Below are 16339 nucleotides of genomic sequence, written 5' to 3'. Positions count from 1 at the left end.
CAGGAAGTCATTTCTGAAAGTATTTGTATGGAGCGTAGCCATGTATGGAAGTGAAACATGGATGATAAATAGTTTGGACAAGAAGAGAATAGAAGCTTTCAAAATGTGGTGCCACAAAAGAATGCTGAAAATTAGATGGGTAGATCACATAACTGATGAGGAGGTATTGAACAGAATTGGGGAGAAGACAAGTTTGTGGCACAACTTGACTAGAAGAAGGGATCGGTTGGTAGGACATGTTCTGAGGCATCAAGGGATTACCAATTTAGCATTGGAGGGCAGCGTGGAGGGTAAAAATCGTAGAGGGAGACCAAGAGATGAATACACTAAGCAGATTCAGAAGGATGTAGGTTGCAGTAGGTATTGGGAAATGAAGAAGCTTGCACAGGGTAGAGTAGCATGGAGAGGTGCATCAAACCAGTCTCAGGACTGAAGACAACAACAACAACAACAACAACAACAACAACATGCAGATGGCATTGCAGTTCTAGCAGGATCAAAGGAAGAGATGGCAAAAACTGTAGAGGACCTAGCGCAAAATGCAAGTAAGATCAGGTTACGGATTAATGTGGAAAAGACTGAGGAAATGGAGGTATCAAGAGAAGGCCCTAATGACATCCCTTTACAGGTAGGGATATGGAAATTTGCTAAAGTGGCAAAAATTTTAAATACTTGGTACATGGTTCAACAGGCAAAATAATTTAAAACAGGAAATAAACCAACATATTGTGAATGGGTCAAAAAGCTATTTCAGTCTAAAGCAGATAATGTCATCCAAGAATCTGTCAATTAAGACCAAACTTAAAGCATACAATGCCGTGATAGTGTCAGTATTGTTGTATGGGACAGAAACCCTAAACACAACAAGAAAAGATGAAGAAAATTTATTGGTGTTCGAAAGAAAAATTATGAGAAGCATCTTTGGGCCTGTCGAGGAAGGGACCTCGTGGAGACGTAGAAAAAAACCAAGAATTGTATGAGCTGATGAGGCAACCGAACATCGTTCAAAAACTGAAAGCATGGAGAATAAGCTTGGCAGGCCACATTGCTAGGAGACCAGACACCTCTGAGGCAAAAACCATACTTATGGGAAGACCTGATAGTACCCATCCAATTGGAACACCCAGAAAGTGATGGGAGGGTGAGCTACAGAAAGACCTTTGCCAGCTATGAGTCCATGACAACTGGATCCAAAATGCAAAAGATCGCCATCTATGGAGGAGCACTGATTATTATTATTATTATTATTATTATTATTATTATTATTATTATCTCCTTCACTTTCTCAGACGTTAAGTCCGGTTAAAAATGGAGTGACGCGGACCTTGATCAAGCGTCACTTCCTTTTAACTGTACGGTATGTGTTATATTGCATTTAGGAACTTTCGGGTAATTGAACATGTATCAATAATTACGGATTTCTGTAGTTGTATATATATGTTTGGATGTAGCTGTATTGCATTGATGTACTGGTGGATATTGTGTGGTATGACTCCTGTAGTTGATAGTATAATTGGTATGATGTCAACTTTATCCTGATGCCACATGTCTTTGACTTCCTCAGCCAGTTGGATGTATTTTTCAATTTTTTCTCCTGTTTTCTTTTGTATATTTGTTGTATTGGGTATGGATATTTCGATTAGTTGTGTTAATTTCTTCTTTTTATTGGTGAGTATGATGTCAGGTTTGTTATGTGGTGGTGTTTTATCTGTTATAATGGTTCTGTTCCAGTATAATTTGTATTCATACTGGAACAGAACCATTATAACAGATAAAACAACACCACATAACAAACCTGACATCATACTCACCAATAAAAAGAAGAAATTAACACAACTAATCGAAATATCCATACCCAATACAACAAATATACAAAAGAAAACAGGAGAAAAAATTGAAAAATACATCCAACTGGCTGAGGAAGTCAAAGACATGTGGCATCAGGATAAAGTTGACATCATACCAATTATACTATCAACTACAGGAGTCATACCACACAATATCCACCAGTACATCAATGCAATATTATTATTATTATTATTATTGGGAACTGTCAGCAGTGTTATTCTCCAGGCTGTATTATGTATATTGATGAGATGCTTGTGCCTTTCCTTGATAAATGTAGATATTAAATGTACCTTGTAAGAAAACCAGCACAGTATGGGTTAAAAATTCTGTGTATGGTAGAGACTAAGACCCAGTACTTCTGTAATGCCTAAAATGGGGGCACTTTACATAATGCCTACATTGTGGACTCTAACAAATTTTGAAGTCAACATCAAAATATGAATTCATCCTCAAAATTTCTAGCAATTTCGTTTCTGTTTCTCATTCTTGATTGTTTATGAAAGGGTGGCATAGCAAAGGATTAGAGTTATATGTTTTTTTCAAAGTTCTTAAGAGATGTAAGAAAGTCCACTTTTTTGGAACATCATTTTCATATTTTATGCATTTTCTTCTTGATTATTAATATTTTGCTGAGATATTTCAGTGTCGTATGTTTGAAAATACATGTTGTATATAGTTGAGTCCAATAAACAACTAAAAAGGTATGACAGTATTGTATAATTCAACAGTAAACTTCTGGAGTCTGACAGACACCAGCCTCTTCCTTTCTCTGTAACTTAGTATTGTGTTTATAAATTTCTTATTGTCTCTCCTTATAAGCCTGCAGTGATAACATGTTGTGTTGGTTAAAATGTTATTTTCATGAAATTGTACTACGTGGTCTCCACAGTGTAAAGAAATTTCACTACAGCCAACTTATTAGTTTGTTCAAGGCAGCAGTTTTTCTCGTGTTAGGCTCAATGATTGTTGCTATTACTTTTCATCTTTTCTATACAAATACATTGATGGGAAAAAATCCCAATGCCAAGAAATAATTAATGTAAAGTGATGTAATTTCGGGAATACATTTGTCCAGGTATTAACTGATAACAATTGCAAGATCACAGGTTAACATAAGTGGAAGAAAAGCCATTGCAAATTTGAAATGCTGATAGATAAACAAATGGTTAACTGTCAGAACTTCAAATACAAGCATGCAAATGAGCATGCATTGTGTCGTACAAGTGCTGGATGTCACTTTGTGGGATGAAGTCCCATGCCTGCTGCAATTGGTTAGTCCATACAGGGACGGTTAATGCTGTCGATGGATGATGTTGGAGTTGTCATCCAATGATGTCCCTAAGGGCTCAACTGCTGATCAAGAAGGCCAACTAACATGTCAACACACTGCAGAGCATGTTGAGTTTGAACAATGGTATGTGGGTGAGCGTCACTCTGTTGGAAAACATCCCCTGGAATGCTGTTCATGAATGGCTGCACAATGGGTCAAATCGCCAGACTGATGTACAAATTTGCAGTCAGGGCATGTGGGATAACCATGAAAGTGCTCCTGTGGTCATACAAAGTTGCACCCCAGACCACAACTCCAGGTGCATGTCCACTGTGACTAGGCCACAGACAGCTTGGTTGCAGGTGCTCATCTGCCCTCTTCCTAACGAACACATGGTCATCACTGGCACCGAGGCAGAATAAGCTTTCATCCAAAAACACAACAGACTTTCACTCTGTCCTCCAATGACCTCTCACTTGACGCCCTGAAGTTCCAGGTGAAAGTGGTTTGGGGTCAGTGGAATACCTGGCCGAGCAGAGGCTCGACTTCTTATAACTGTACCTTCCTGTGACCACTGCTGCCAGAAATCATGTTAACTGGTTAAATTTCTGTAAAGTCTTTCTGCAATATCACCGAAGGAACATGCAGCTTTTCGTAACTCTATTACATTACCTTGTTCAAACTCAGTAAGCATCATCATCATCTTAAATGCATTCTTCACTAACATCAACTCACTACATTCAATCTCAAAGGTAACTAATGCTCATGACAATTACAGCACATATTTAAAGCAAATCTGATTTGCATCCTCATATTGGCACTATTAGCACCACTCTTGTATAACTGGCACAAAATCTGAATAGATGAAATATTTCAGATGTAGAAGCATGCCTACCAACTTTCATCTATTTTGTGCGGCTTCTTCTTGGTGACAGGATTTCTTTTCCATCAGTGTATTTGGCAACAACTGAAGTGAATTCTATATATACCAACCGTAACCAACAAATGATGTACTTATTTTACAGATGTACGGAATTCATCAATTTTACTAGTGGGCTTACAAAAACCCATTAACTCCATGCATTGTCATATCTTTTTCAATGGACGCCACACATTGCTTTATCTTTTGCAGTGTGAGCAGGAATCTTCTTTCCCTTTTGATGACTCTTATTCTTAATTATTCCTGGAAATCTTTCTTTTTGATCCAAGTGATCTTTCCAGCCACTGATCAGTGACCACTTTTATAAAAATCAGACTGTAAGCAATTGATTTATTCTTGCAATTAATCTGGGTTGCATACTGTATTTGCCTTCTCCACCAAGGCTTTAATATCTCTCTTCTGTTTTGGAGAATGGCCTGACTTCGTAAGGAGGTATCAATCTGTCCGTGCTACTAAACTGTACATCTTTATGTGAGCTGTATTGAACCATGCATTACAGTGCGGAGACTCTGAAATAGAAGTTCCTGAGACTAGTGTTTTGGTGGAGATAATGCATTATCATGTGCATCTGTATGATAATGCAACAGAAATTTATAAAGGCCACAATAATTTTAACAAAATGAAGGAGTTAAACAAAATAAAATATGGAGCCTGACATTGCACAAACAGTGGTATTATAACAAGTAATTACTCATAGTCAAGAATGGCACCACCTATCTGATGCTACCATATGCATTTGGCATCACACAGCATATTGTGGTGTCCTCTATGCAGCTCGAAATGCCTGTATAAATTCAGGGCCCTTGAACTTTCTACTCAGTTGCCATTGTTTCATCTCTCAAGGTATTTGCTGCAGATGGGGACATAATGATACCGAATAGTTTGATGCATCAAATTTCATCTTTACCATCACCACAACTGGTAGCAGTTAACAAACATTGCAAACTGAAAAAAAAAACATAGACAATATTGTGGTTATCAGAGATGAATAATAGATTAAGTTATGCACCAGAGACAAATAATACAATGTGTAAGCAGGTTTTTCACTGATGTTACATTTTGCAGTGATATCCACAATGCAGCTATCTACCAAAGTGTCAATAATCTCATCAAATGGATACAATGCACGATAAATATCACCATAAGGCTGCGTTTTCAAATAACTGCAACAAAACTTGAAACACCAACTGAAGTATACAGCAAAACATGGAACACCAACTGAGGTATTGTTAAAAAACCTACAAAATTACACGTTTATGTAAAGCAAATATACTATATTCCAAGAAATTTTATTACCAGTTCGACTTCGATAGTTAATCTTCAAGCTAGTCATTTGCTGCATAATTCTCTCTTCATCCGTTGTTATATTTAAGGCATAAACAAAGGAAGCATTGAGACCATTGAATGTGGTATTTGCAATACATTCAAATCCATCATCCAAATTGCGACACGTGCTGCCTGGAGGGCAGTCTTGCAACTGACAGAATTCCATTTCCTGGCAAGTTTTACCTTTATAGCCACGCATACATTCACACCTGAAAAAATTGATATTTCATTTAAGTTTTCACAGTTTAAGTATGACTAAATCACTGAGAGGTGCAGAACAAAGGGTATCACCAACCACAGTAATAAATTCAGACAACATTCAAAGTGAAGTTCAGGAAACATCAAGTAAGAAGGGCAGAAATACGAACATTATTTGGACACAGGTACAAAACTGTGTCAGTTTATTGTAGAAAGCATAATCCATTTCAAGCATAAAGTAGCTCGAGTATGAATTACTGTAAACAAAGAGGTTGTAGATAATTGTGTTTTGATATGATAGAAAATTCCTCTGAAAGGTATAATAACATATAACTTACTGGCTGTTGTACATTATACAATACTATACTTGTGCATTCTCAGACTGGATGCTGCAACTTCAGTGCCTTCTTCTCACGGGAGTTTGCACTTATTTCTACAATACTCTTTTTTTCCGTTTCACAGAAGTCAGCTGTCTCACTGATCTGTGGTACATTTTTTATCCGACATCAACTACTGATTCTACAGTTTTACCACTGTGCTAATACTGTTACATGCAGATGTATTGACTTATCATGTACTTTGGTCCATTTTGGCTTACATTGTCTTTCAGTTCACTTGTTATGCCCTCCTTCCAAAGCATATCACTTATTTGCTCAGTGCCCAATTCAAGAAGGATATACAAAAACAATAATATAAAACTGTAATATGGATAACAGTAACAACAGATGCATAATACAACAAATAAGTAATGAATTATGTTTAATGAAAAATACAAAAAGAGGAGCAGATGTCCAGGGAACAAAAAACACCAGAAAAATAAAGCACTTAATTATGTACTGAAACATTCTCAATAAAGTCTAGCAGTGGTGGAAGGATATAGCAGTAATCAAACATTTTGTTTATGGAATGTGCACAGCTGTTTCAAATATGGCTCCTTACATTACTTCTTGTTGTAGGTACATTATGATACTAAAAAAGTTTATTATCGTGCTATACTAAAGTGCGCGTCATTTATGACGGTGGCCGAGTTTAGGTTCGTTCTGCGCATCTGACATCACAAAACACAGTCAACCAATGAACAGAGAACGACATTGCCAGAGCTCGACAGCAGTGCAGAGCACGGACGAGTGTCTTCAGTTTTAGAAACGTTCAGTCATAAATAAAGTAATTGAACAAAAGCAATGTCTTGATAGCAGACTTACTTTTATAGAAAGTTTGGAAAAAGCTTTCTTTATACCAACTGCTTCATATTCTATTAATTAATTAAACCAAACAAGCAATAAGCCTCCTAATTCAAGCGATAGCAAGGAAAGGTGTTTGTATCATTCTCACTAACCGCTTTTTCGCAATAAAGAACAGCGGCAATTGTTATTTCCTACTGTACTTCGACGAAATGTGAGTAATTCATAGTCATACCAACAGTGTTTGTCGGTATTTTGCGTGATATTTTAAAGTCCTCCGGGTGATATATTGAACGACAAGCAGCGGTAGTGTAGTGGCTAAAGTGTATGGCTGCTAAGCGAAAGGTTCTGAGTTCAAACCTCGCTCGGTGTTTAATATTTTCTTTGTTTAAAAACAATATCGAAGTGTCTTACTTCATGAATTTTATTCGTTTGAATGTAATTTTTTGAAATTTCTAGTGGCAACTAAAATCGACCATACAGAAAGTATACACTATGGACTTTTACCTCTGCAAGCTCTTCAAAATTTCGTGCAATGGTTTACCACATCTAATGCTGCGCAATAACTGCGTTGAACTTTGAAACAAAATTAAGTCATTTGTGGGGGCGGGGGGGGGGGGGGGGGGGGGGGGGGGGGGAAGGTATCAGTCAAGAAGATGTGTAAAAATCAAATTTTTGGCTCAATTAGTTTTTGTGAAATCGAATGATAAACTGTGTCAAAGCAGTCCAAACACCATGTTTCTGCACAGGCGAGCAGTGCGGTGATGACAAAATCGCGCACATCACGGAGTACGTCTCTGTAGCAGCGAAAGGGTTAATGCGGCCGTGGTGGCTTTACTTCATAAACTGCGCGCTCCCCCCTAAACGTAAATTTGCGAACTATACTATGGCGCTGCTTCTCTTAGCGCATACAACTGGCAACGCAGCAATCTCCCACGTCTGGGCTGGCATGCGCGAACCGCCAAGATAAAAGAATTGAACTATAGTGAATATAAGAATATCTCACAGTATGCACACAATTTCCAAAAACAAACTCTCACATAACATAAAAAAAGAGAAATAATTCAAGAGGGTAAAAACTGTGTTATGTTAATAACCACATTCTTGAGGTGAGAAAGGTCATTTCTGGGGAATAATCAATGCAGGAATGGAGCAGTGCAGTTATAAATTTTCTTTCATTTCACAAATGTCCAACCAATTTTGTAATTCAGCGAAGTCTTAAAAATTTCCAATAAACTTTAGTTTCCTTAGTAATAGAGAACCAGGTGAGGAATGCAAATGTGCTAAATAAATGAAGAAAAAGATAACCTAACTGTAACTTACAAGATCCAAAGACAACCTGCTGACCACTTTAGTGGGAAACTAGCAATTTTCAGTGACATTTTAGCAAATGGGGACAACCACTGAAAAATTTCCAATATTTATAATGCATCACCATGCATGTAGTGAGAACACAGCCAAAGAGTAAAATGTTGACAGTAATGACTCGAAGGGGCTTCATGAGAGAAAACTGGTTCTGGTTGCCATCAATAAATTGTATTAAATGAATAAAACAAAAGTGCCAACACAAATAAATCAGAGTAGTCATTCAATATTCAAGGACTTTATGAATTTGCTATTGTTTCAAGTCATTAATCTTATGACTGATTTGATACAGCCTGCCTCTCGTCTTAATCTTATCATCTCAGAGTAGTACTTGCACCCGACTTCCTGAATTATTTGTTGGATATATTTCAATCTCTGTCTTCCATTACAGTTTTCACGCTCTACAGCTCCCTCTAGCATCATGGAAGTTACTCCCTGATGTCTTAATACATATTCTATCATTCTGTCTCTTCTTCTTGTCAGGATGTTCCCTGTTTACCGATTATAAAGAGAACCACCTCATTCTTTATCCTACCATTCAAATTTTCAACATCCTTCTGTACCACCACATCACAAATGTTCCAATTCTCTTCTTTTATAGTCCATGACTCACTAAAATACACAGCTGCACTCCAAATGAACATTCTCAGGGATTTTTTCCTGAAATTAAGGCCTATGTTTGGTACTAACACACTTATTTTCAACAGGAATGTCCTCTGTGCCTGTGCTTGTCTGTTTTTGGAGTCCTCCCTGCTTTATCCATCATACGTTGTTTTGCTCCCAAGGTAACAGGATTCTTTTACTTCATCTACTTCATGGTCACCAACCTCGATGTTAAGTTTTTTGCTATCCTCATTTCTACTACTCCTCATTACTTCTGTATTTCTTCAGTTTGCTTTCAACCCACAGGGTGTGCTCATTAGCCTGTTCATTCCTTTGAACAGGTCCTGCAATTTTTCTTTACTTTCACTTTAGATAGCAATGTCATCAGTAAATCTTGTCACTGATATCCTTTCACCCCAAATGTTAATACAACTCTTGAACTCTTCTTTTACTTCTGTCATTTCTTCTTTGAAGTATAAACTGAGCAGTAGGTCTGAAAGACTACACTCCTGTTTTACACTCTCTTTACTCCCAGAACCTCATTCTTGATCTTCCATTCTTATTGTTCCCTCTTGTTTCTTGTACATACTGCGTACTATCCATCTTTCCCTATAGCTTACTCCTACTTTTCTGAGAATTTCAAACATCTTGCACCATTTTACATTATCAAACATTTTTTTCTAGGGTGAAAAATCCTATGAAGATGTCTTGATTTTTCTGAAGTCTAGCTTCTATTATGAATCAAAATGCCAGGACTACCTCTTTGGTGCCTTTACCTTTCATAAACCCGAATTGAACATCTAACAGATCCTCAATTTTCTTTTCCATTCTTCTGCATATTATTCTTTTCAGCAACTTGGATCCATGAGCTGTTAAGAGAGGTTGACGACAGGTGCCTCTCAGCACGTACAAGAGCTCCGTGCATCGGATAATCAGATACACACTTCAACAATGGAGTTACATACAGGTCTGAATATGGCCCTGTGATAAAAACTTGCTGCTGTTCCAGTTGTGACTTCAAAAATTGTTAGCTTTTATGCTGATTGTGCTATAGTTTTCACACTTACCTGCCCTTGCTATCTTCAGTATTGAGTGAATGACATATTTTTGGATGTCTGATGGTGTATCTCCAGTCTCATAAATTCTACACCTCAACTTGAACAATGATCTAGTAATTCTGAAGCAATGTTACTTATGCCTTTTGCCTTATTTAATCACAGGTCTTCCAGAGCCCTATTAAACTCTGACTCTAATACTGGATCCTTCACGTCTTCCATCTTGACGGCCCTTTCTTCTTCTACCAGGTCATCAGATGGTCCCAACCTCTCGCAGAGATCTTCAACGTACTCTTTTCGCTTACCTGATTTCTGTTCTGCATTTAACAGTGGTATTCCCATTGTGCTTTCAATGTTGACATCCTTAGTTTTAAGATCACTGATGGTTTCTTGACTTTTTTTATGCTGAGTCAGTCCTTTTGACGACCATTTATTTTTCCATTTCTTCACATTTTTCCTGCAGCCCTTTCATCTTGGCTTCCCTGCAGTCCCTTTTATTTCACTCATAAGCGACTTATACTGATGTATTGACATCTTTTCATGGACATTTTTGTATGTCCTTCTTCGATGATCAATTAAAGTATTTCTCCTGTTACCCGAGGTTTCTTCACATGTACCTTTCTTGTATGTTCTTCTTGTATTTCTTCTACATTCTTCTGTCAAACTTCTCTGATTGCCCTTCTTAGATATGTCCATTCCTCGTTAACAGAGCTACCTACTGTGCTAGTCATTATCAAATAAACTATCTACTGTGGTGTTCATTATCACAATATCTTCATTTTTAGAAAAGTTCAAATGCATCTCATCACTCATCACTTCAGTTACCAGACAAATTTCTTAAACTTCAGTCTACTCTTTATTGTTAATAAATTAGGATCTGATTCCATATCTGCTCCTGGGGAATATCTGATTTCGGACTTTCTGTCTGACCATAATGTAATCCAGCTGGAATTTTCCCATGTCTTCAGGTCTTTTTCCTAGTATTACTCCTCCTCTTGAACAGTGTATTTGCCGATACTTGCTAAAATTTATTGTAGAACTCAATTAGTCATTATCCTCTCTCGTTCCTTCTACAAAGCCCAATTTTTCCCTTAACTTACCTTCTCTTCCTTCCCTTACTACCATGTTCAAATCTCCTGTAATATTAGATCATTATCTCCATTTACATACAGAATCACATGTCCGATATCCTCATATACTCACTGTCTCATTTCATCTTCTGTTTGTGACATTGGCATGTACATGTGAACTATTGCTGTTGGCATTTGTTTGTAGTCAATTTTTAAGAGAACATCCTATCACTGAACTGTTCTAAGTAACTTACTCTCTGCACTACCCTTCTATTCATAATGATTTCTACCTGTTATAACATTTTTTTCTGCTGTTGGTATTACCTTATAATTTGTGTGACCATAAATCCTTATCTTCTTGCAATTTTACTTTTTTGAATCCCACTATGTCTAGGCTGAGCCTTTCAGTTTCCAACCATAGATTTTCTAGTTTTCCTATCGCTTTCAAACTTCTAGCTTTCCACACTCCGACTTTCAGAATGTAGCCCTTTTGTGGGTTATCCATTGTTTTTCTTGTGGTTACTTCACCACTGGCAGTCCCCTCCCGGAGATATAAATGAACTAATCCAAAATGGAAAGACCATGATACCACTTTTTCAATTACGGGCCAGCTGTCCTGTGCATAGACATTGTGTTATTAATGCAGTGGTTTCCACTGTCTTTTGAATCCTCATGCCATTGATCATTGCTGATTCTTCTGCCTTTTAAGGGCAGTTTTCTACTCCAAGGGCAAGAGGGTGTAATAAACCCTTTTGGACAAGACTGCTGGCAGAACAAGAGTGTTTATATCGTGAGTCTTCAGCCATCATTGCTGATGATATTTATTCAAAATTTAAGCAGTGTCTGGACTAAACCCAGTACCCATAACATTTTCATTTTCATTACTAGTCGAAGATGATAGCCCTGAAGCAGAAGTTTCTAATTTTACTGTGATTATTATAGATACGATATATGTAACTCTTACAGAGGAGATGCCCAAACAAATCTTGGCACTGTAAATTGTGCCCAAACTACAGGTTGCAATAGAAGTAGAAAGTTTTTGCAAAAGTAATTTACAGAATTTAGGAGAATACTAACACTGACTGTGAATATCAGCAGAGCATGATAACAGGGGACGAGTTGCAACTCCCATGGTACTGGACAAATGAATCCATCTACACTATCTGATCAAAGTATCTGGACACTTATTAGTAAGCATTAATATTGGGTGTTTCCATCCTTCACCTTTACAAAGGCTTGAATTTTAACTCTTCACTCAATTACTTCTCTGAATATCTGTGGAGAAATGGCAGCTGATTCTTCCTCAAGAGCCAAAACCAGACAAGGTAATGACGATGGATGTTCGGGTCTGGAGCAAAGTTGACTTTTAAGTCATCCCAAAGGTATTCCACTGGATTCAGGTCAGGACTCGGGGAAGGCGAGTCCATTTCAGGAATATGTTTCAGGAACTTCATGACACTTGGGCTGCTTTAGAGTAATTTATTAATTTGCTACCTATTTCAGTCAATGACAATCATCTGGCACAAAAAATTGTCTACTGCAAATCACATCAGTCCTATTGAACCATACAATTGCATTAACTGTCAATTTCATGAGTAATACTGCAGAAGAACAATTATTTCCACACATCAGCAACCTTCTCCACGGATATACAGCAGTAAACTCCTGTTGTGTGTGCATGAGAAAGGTTACTGATGCGTGAAAATTATTGTTCTTCTGTATCATTATTCACAAAATTGACAGTTAATGCACTGTACAGTTCAATGACACTGAGATGTGATTTGCAGTAACCAATTTTTCATGCCAGATGACTGTCATTGACCAAAGCTGGTAGTAAATTAATAAATTTTTCTAATGCAAGTGTCATGAAATTCCTGAAACATATAGCTGCTTGCTAACAGCTGCCTGAAGAAAACATTTCAGGAATGTTACTGCCTCAGTGATGATGCTTTATGACAGGGCACATTATCAATCTGATACGATCATTGTCTCCGAACTGTTCCTCTACTGAATGGAGTATACAATACTGTAAAATGTGTTCAGACACTTCTGCATTTAGCATTTTCTTAAGTGTAATAAAGGGAACACAATCTAATGACAAAAAATACACCCATACTGTAACGCCGCCTCCTCCGCACTTCACTGTCCAGACTACATATGATGGTATGTGACATTCTCTGGGCATTCATCTAACCCAGACCCTTCCATCAGATTGCCACAGCATATAGCGTGATTCATCACTGCAAATGACTACTTTTCATTCATCTAGTATCCAGTGGCATTACTCTTTATACTACCTCAAGCATCATTTAGCATTGACTACACAAATTTGTGGCTTGTGAGGAGATGCTTCACCATTATACTGTGTTCTTTTTAACTCACTGCACAGTCATTGTGCTAGCTGGACTGCTGGTAGCACCTTGGAACTCCCGCGTGATTCCTTCTACCGATTTCATGCGATTTACCACAATCACATTCATAATGCTTGAGGGTCCCTGTCGATCAGTACATGAGGTCTACCTGGTTTTAGTACAGTTGTTTGCACTTCACAGTCACATAACCAACAGCTGACTTGGGTAGCTTCATAAGGACTGAAATGTCCCTGATAGCTTTGTTACTCTGGTGACATCCAACGACTAGTCCATGTTCAAGGTCACTCAGCTCTCCTGAGTGGTCAATTCTGCTGTTACTGCTTCTTTACTCACAATACTCTCCACCTCCTTTTATACCGGTAGGTCCACCTTCCAGAAATCTAGTGTTTAATTACGTTTTACATTCTGGGTACTTTTTATTAGATGGGGTATTATCTTCATGAAGCAATTTGTCATCAAAAATTGAATGTGTATATGCATTACACAGCTAGTAACTGCTTTCAAGACAATGGTTGTCTTCTCTGATCTATGGATATCAATTCCAGCACCAAAATCCACCTGGACTTACTCCTGACAGTAAGTTGTTCTATTAACTGAAAGTTAGGTATTTTCTACTTCTGCATAAATTTCTATATGGTGAAATAACTGAGAATGGACGCTATTAGTTTTGATCCTGGGTGGATCAGTTTCAAAAGGTGTATCCTTAAGAACTTGAAGGGAAGTTGCATATTGACAGGTTTGTTGGGAGTGGAAAGAAATGAGTGGGAAAGGGTTTATTAGACGAGTGCTTTGAAATAATACTTATCATATGGTAAATATATTTAAAAACAAAGATGATGTGACTTACCATACGAAAGCGCTGGCAGGTCGATAGAAACACAGACAGACACATACATACACACAAAATTCAAGCTTTCACAACAAACTGTTGCCTCATCAGGAAAGAGGGAAGGAGAGGGTAAGACGAAAGGAAGTGGGTTTTAAGGGAGAGGGTAAGGAGTCATTCCAATCCCGGGAGCGGAAAGACTCACCTTAGGGGGAAAAAAGGACGGGTATACACTCGCGCACACACACACACACACACACACACACACACACACACACATATCCATCCACACATATACAGACACAAGCAGACATATTTATATGTGTGTGTGTGTGTGTGTGTGTGTGTGTGTGTGTGTGTGTGTGTGTGTGTGTGTGTGCGCGCGAGTGTATACCCGTCCTTTTTTCCCCCTAAGGTGAGTCTTTCCGCTCCCGGGATTGGAATGACTCCTTACCCTCTCCCTTAAAACCCACTTCCTTTCGTCTTTTCCTCTCCTTCCCTCTTTCCTGATGAGGCAACAGTTTGTTGCGAAAGCTTGAATTTTGTGTGTATGTATGTGTCTGTTTGTGTTTCTATCGACCTGCCAGCGTTTTCGTACGGTAAGTCACATTATCTTTGTTTTTAAATATATTTTTCCTGCATGGAATGTTTCCCTATATTATATTGTTATCATATGGTAATATCTACAAGTTTGATATGTCCAGAAAAAAAATTAAATATCCAAACATGGAGTGGGTTAAAAAATAAACTGCATCATTAGTTTACTTAACTTCTTTTCCTACAGATGTAATAAGTGAAATCTAAACTTACTGAAAATCATTCCATGTAACAACGCATTTCCCATTATGCTCACACGGATTGACAAGGCACGTGTTGTCTGAGACTGATCCTTCTAAAACTACACTTTTATTAAAACTAACAGTTCCAAGTGGACTTGGTATAACAAGATCCTCCACATCTAAAGGGAAGAACTCTACAACCATTGTGTGTGATCCATTGCTGATCTGAAGAAAAGAAAAACACAAATTAAAAGCACATCTTGTACAACACATCTGAACTATGCTTACAATGACTTCCACTAAAACAATGTATTATTGTAAGAAGGCCATTAGCCAGTGTTTATCAGCATTTATGAGCATTGTGAATGATAATACACTAGACAAAAAATTTACTTTTTAGTTTTTACAAAGGCCAAAATAGCTGATCTACATGGATTTGAGAGCTCTGAAGTTGAAAATAACAATTAAAAATCAAGATAAGCTCAGGTTTGTAAGTCATTGAAACCTTTATGTTCTTCACAAATAACAATGGGCCATAGTCTAACAAACATTGCACTTCCCAACACAAATATAATCACCAAATATTTGACAGTGGTTTTGGGGTTAATTCAATGCACTGGAATCAAATATGGAGTCAGTTTTTCCAGAATGGCTCTAATTTCTCAGACACTGGGCACTGAAGTTTACATTTTTACTCAAATAATACTGATCAATACTTTTTTGATATTCTATTCAAAATTTTTAGTAATGACAAGAATATTTAAATGTATTTATACAATTTAAAGGGTGCTGATCACATCATTTTTGGCATATAGGCTCTAAGTTTTCAGATATTTGGTAGGCTATGTCACTGAAATATAGGAGCAATGCAAAATCGTGAGGTCTAACCCATTCACAAATCATGTTGAAAAATAAATCATGTTGAAAAATAAATCAAAGTGCTTTAGACTATGTATAAGAAAAGCTGCAGTCAATTAAGTTCAATTAAAGGTACACTATTAACAGGTACCTTCTTCACAACATGTTTCCTCTTTGCCTGCCGCTTACAGGGAAGACACAAATTCCAGCAGAAATCTGCCAACACTGAAGCACTGAATCTTCCTTGGTATCAATGTTTCATTACAGAGATTTGTTGGTAAAACCTCTCAATATGTGCATTACTAAATCCTAACAATCTTCAGGGAAAATGTCGATACTGGAGTCAATGAAATGCATTTTGAGTCATATCTTGCATTTAAGTTTCTCAAGTTCAATGTAATTTTCAGCCCTCCTATTGCCCAAGAACACTGCTGTAACTTTCAGAAAGCACTGCTACGCGTTTAGCTTATCAGGACTGAGAATATGCTCAAACTGTTGGTCTCCAAGGACCTTACATATTTGTGAACCAATGAATACCTCCTTCCTAATCTTCTCAGTACTCAGTCCAGGGAACTTTCCATGCAAGTATTCAAATCCTCGTTCATTGCTCTTATTCACTGCTTTTGCAAATGACTTCATCAATTGTAG

The 16339-nt window shown here is 37.5% G+C and overlaps 1 protein-coding gene across 1 annotated transcript in view; it reads right to left on the bottom strand.

Moving 5' to 3' along the window:
- LOC126469832 (protein crumbs) overlaps window positions 1–16339 on the bottom strand; it is a 346090-nt gene that overhangs the window by 74391 nt on the left and 255360 nt on the right. The window contains exons 23-24 of the mRNA XM_050097122.1: window positions 14865–15058; window positions 5355–5593 (exon numbers count right to left, since the gene is read on the bottom strand). Of these exons, the coding sequence (XP_049953079.1) occupies window positions 5355–5593; window positions 14865–15058 (433 nt within the window). The remainder of the gene's footprint in view (window positions 1–5354; window positions 5594–14864; window positions 15059–16339) is intronic.

Source organism: Schistocerca serialis, chromosome 3 (genome assembly GCF_023864345.2).
Source record: "Schistocerca serialis cubense isolate TAMUIC-IGC-003099 chromosome 3, iqSchSeri2.2, whole genome shotgun sequence".
In the NCBI taxonomy this organism is placed as follows: domain Eukaryota; kingdom Metazoa; phylum Arthropoda; class Insecta; order Orthoptera; family Acrididae; genus Schistocerca; species Schistocerca serialis.
Note: the sequence above shows the minus strand (reverse complement) of the source record. Positions and strands in the feature narration are given on the sequence as shown.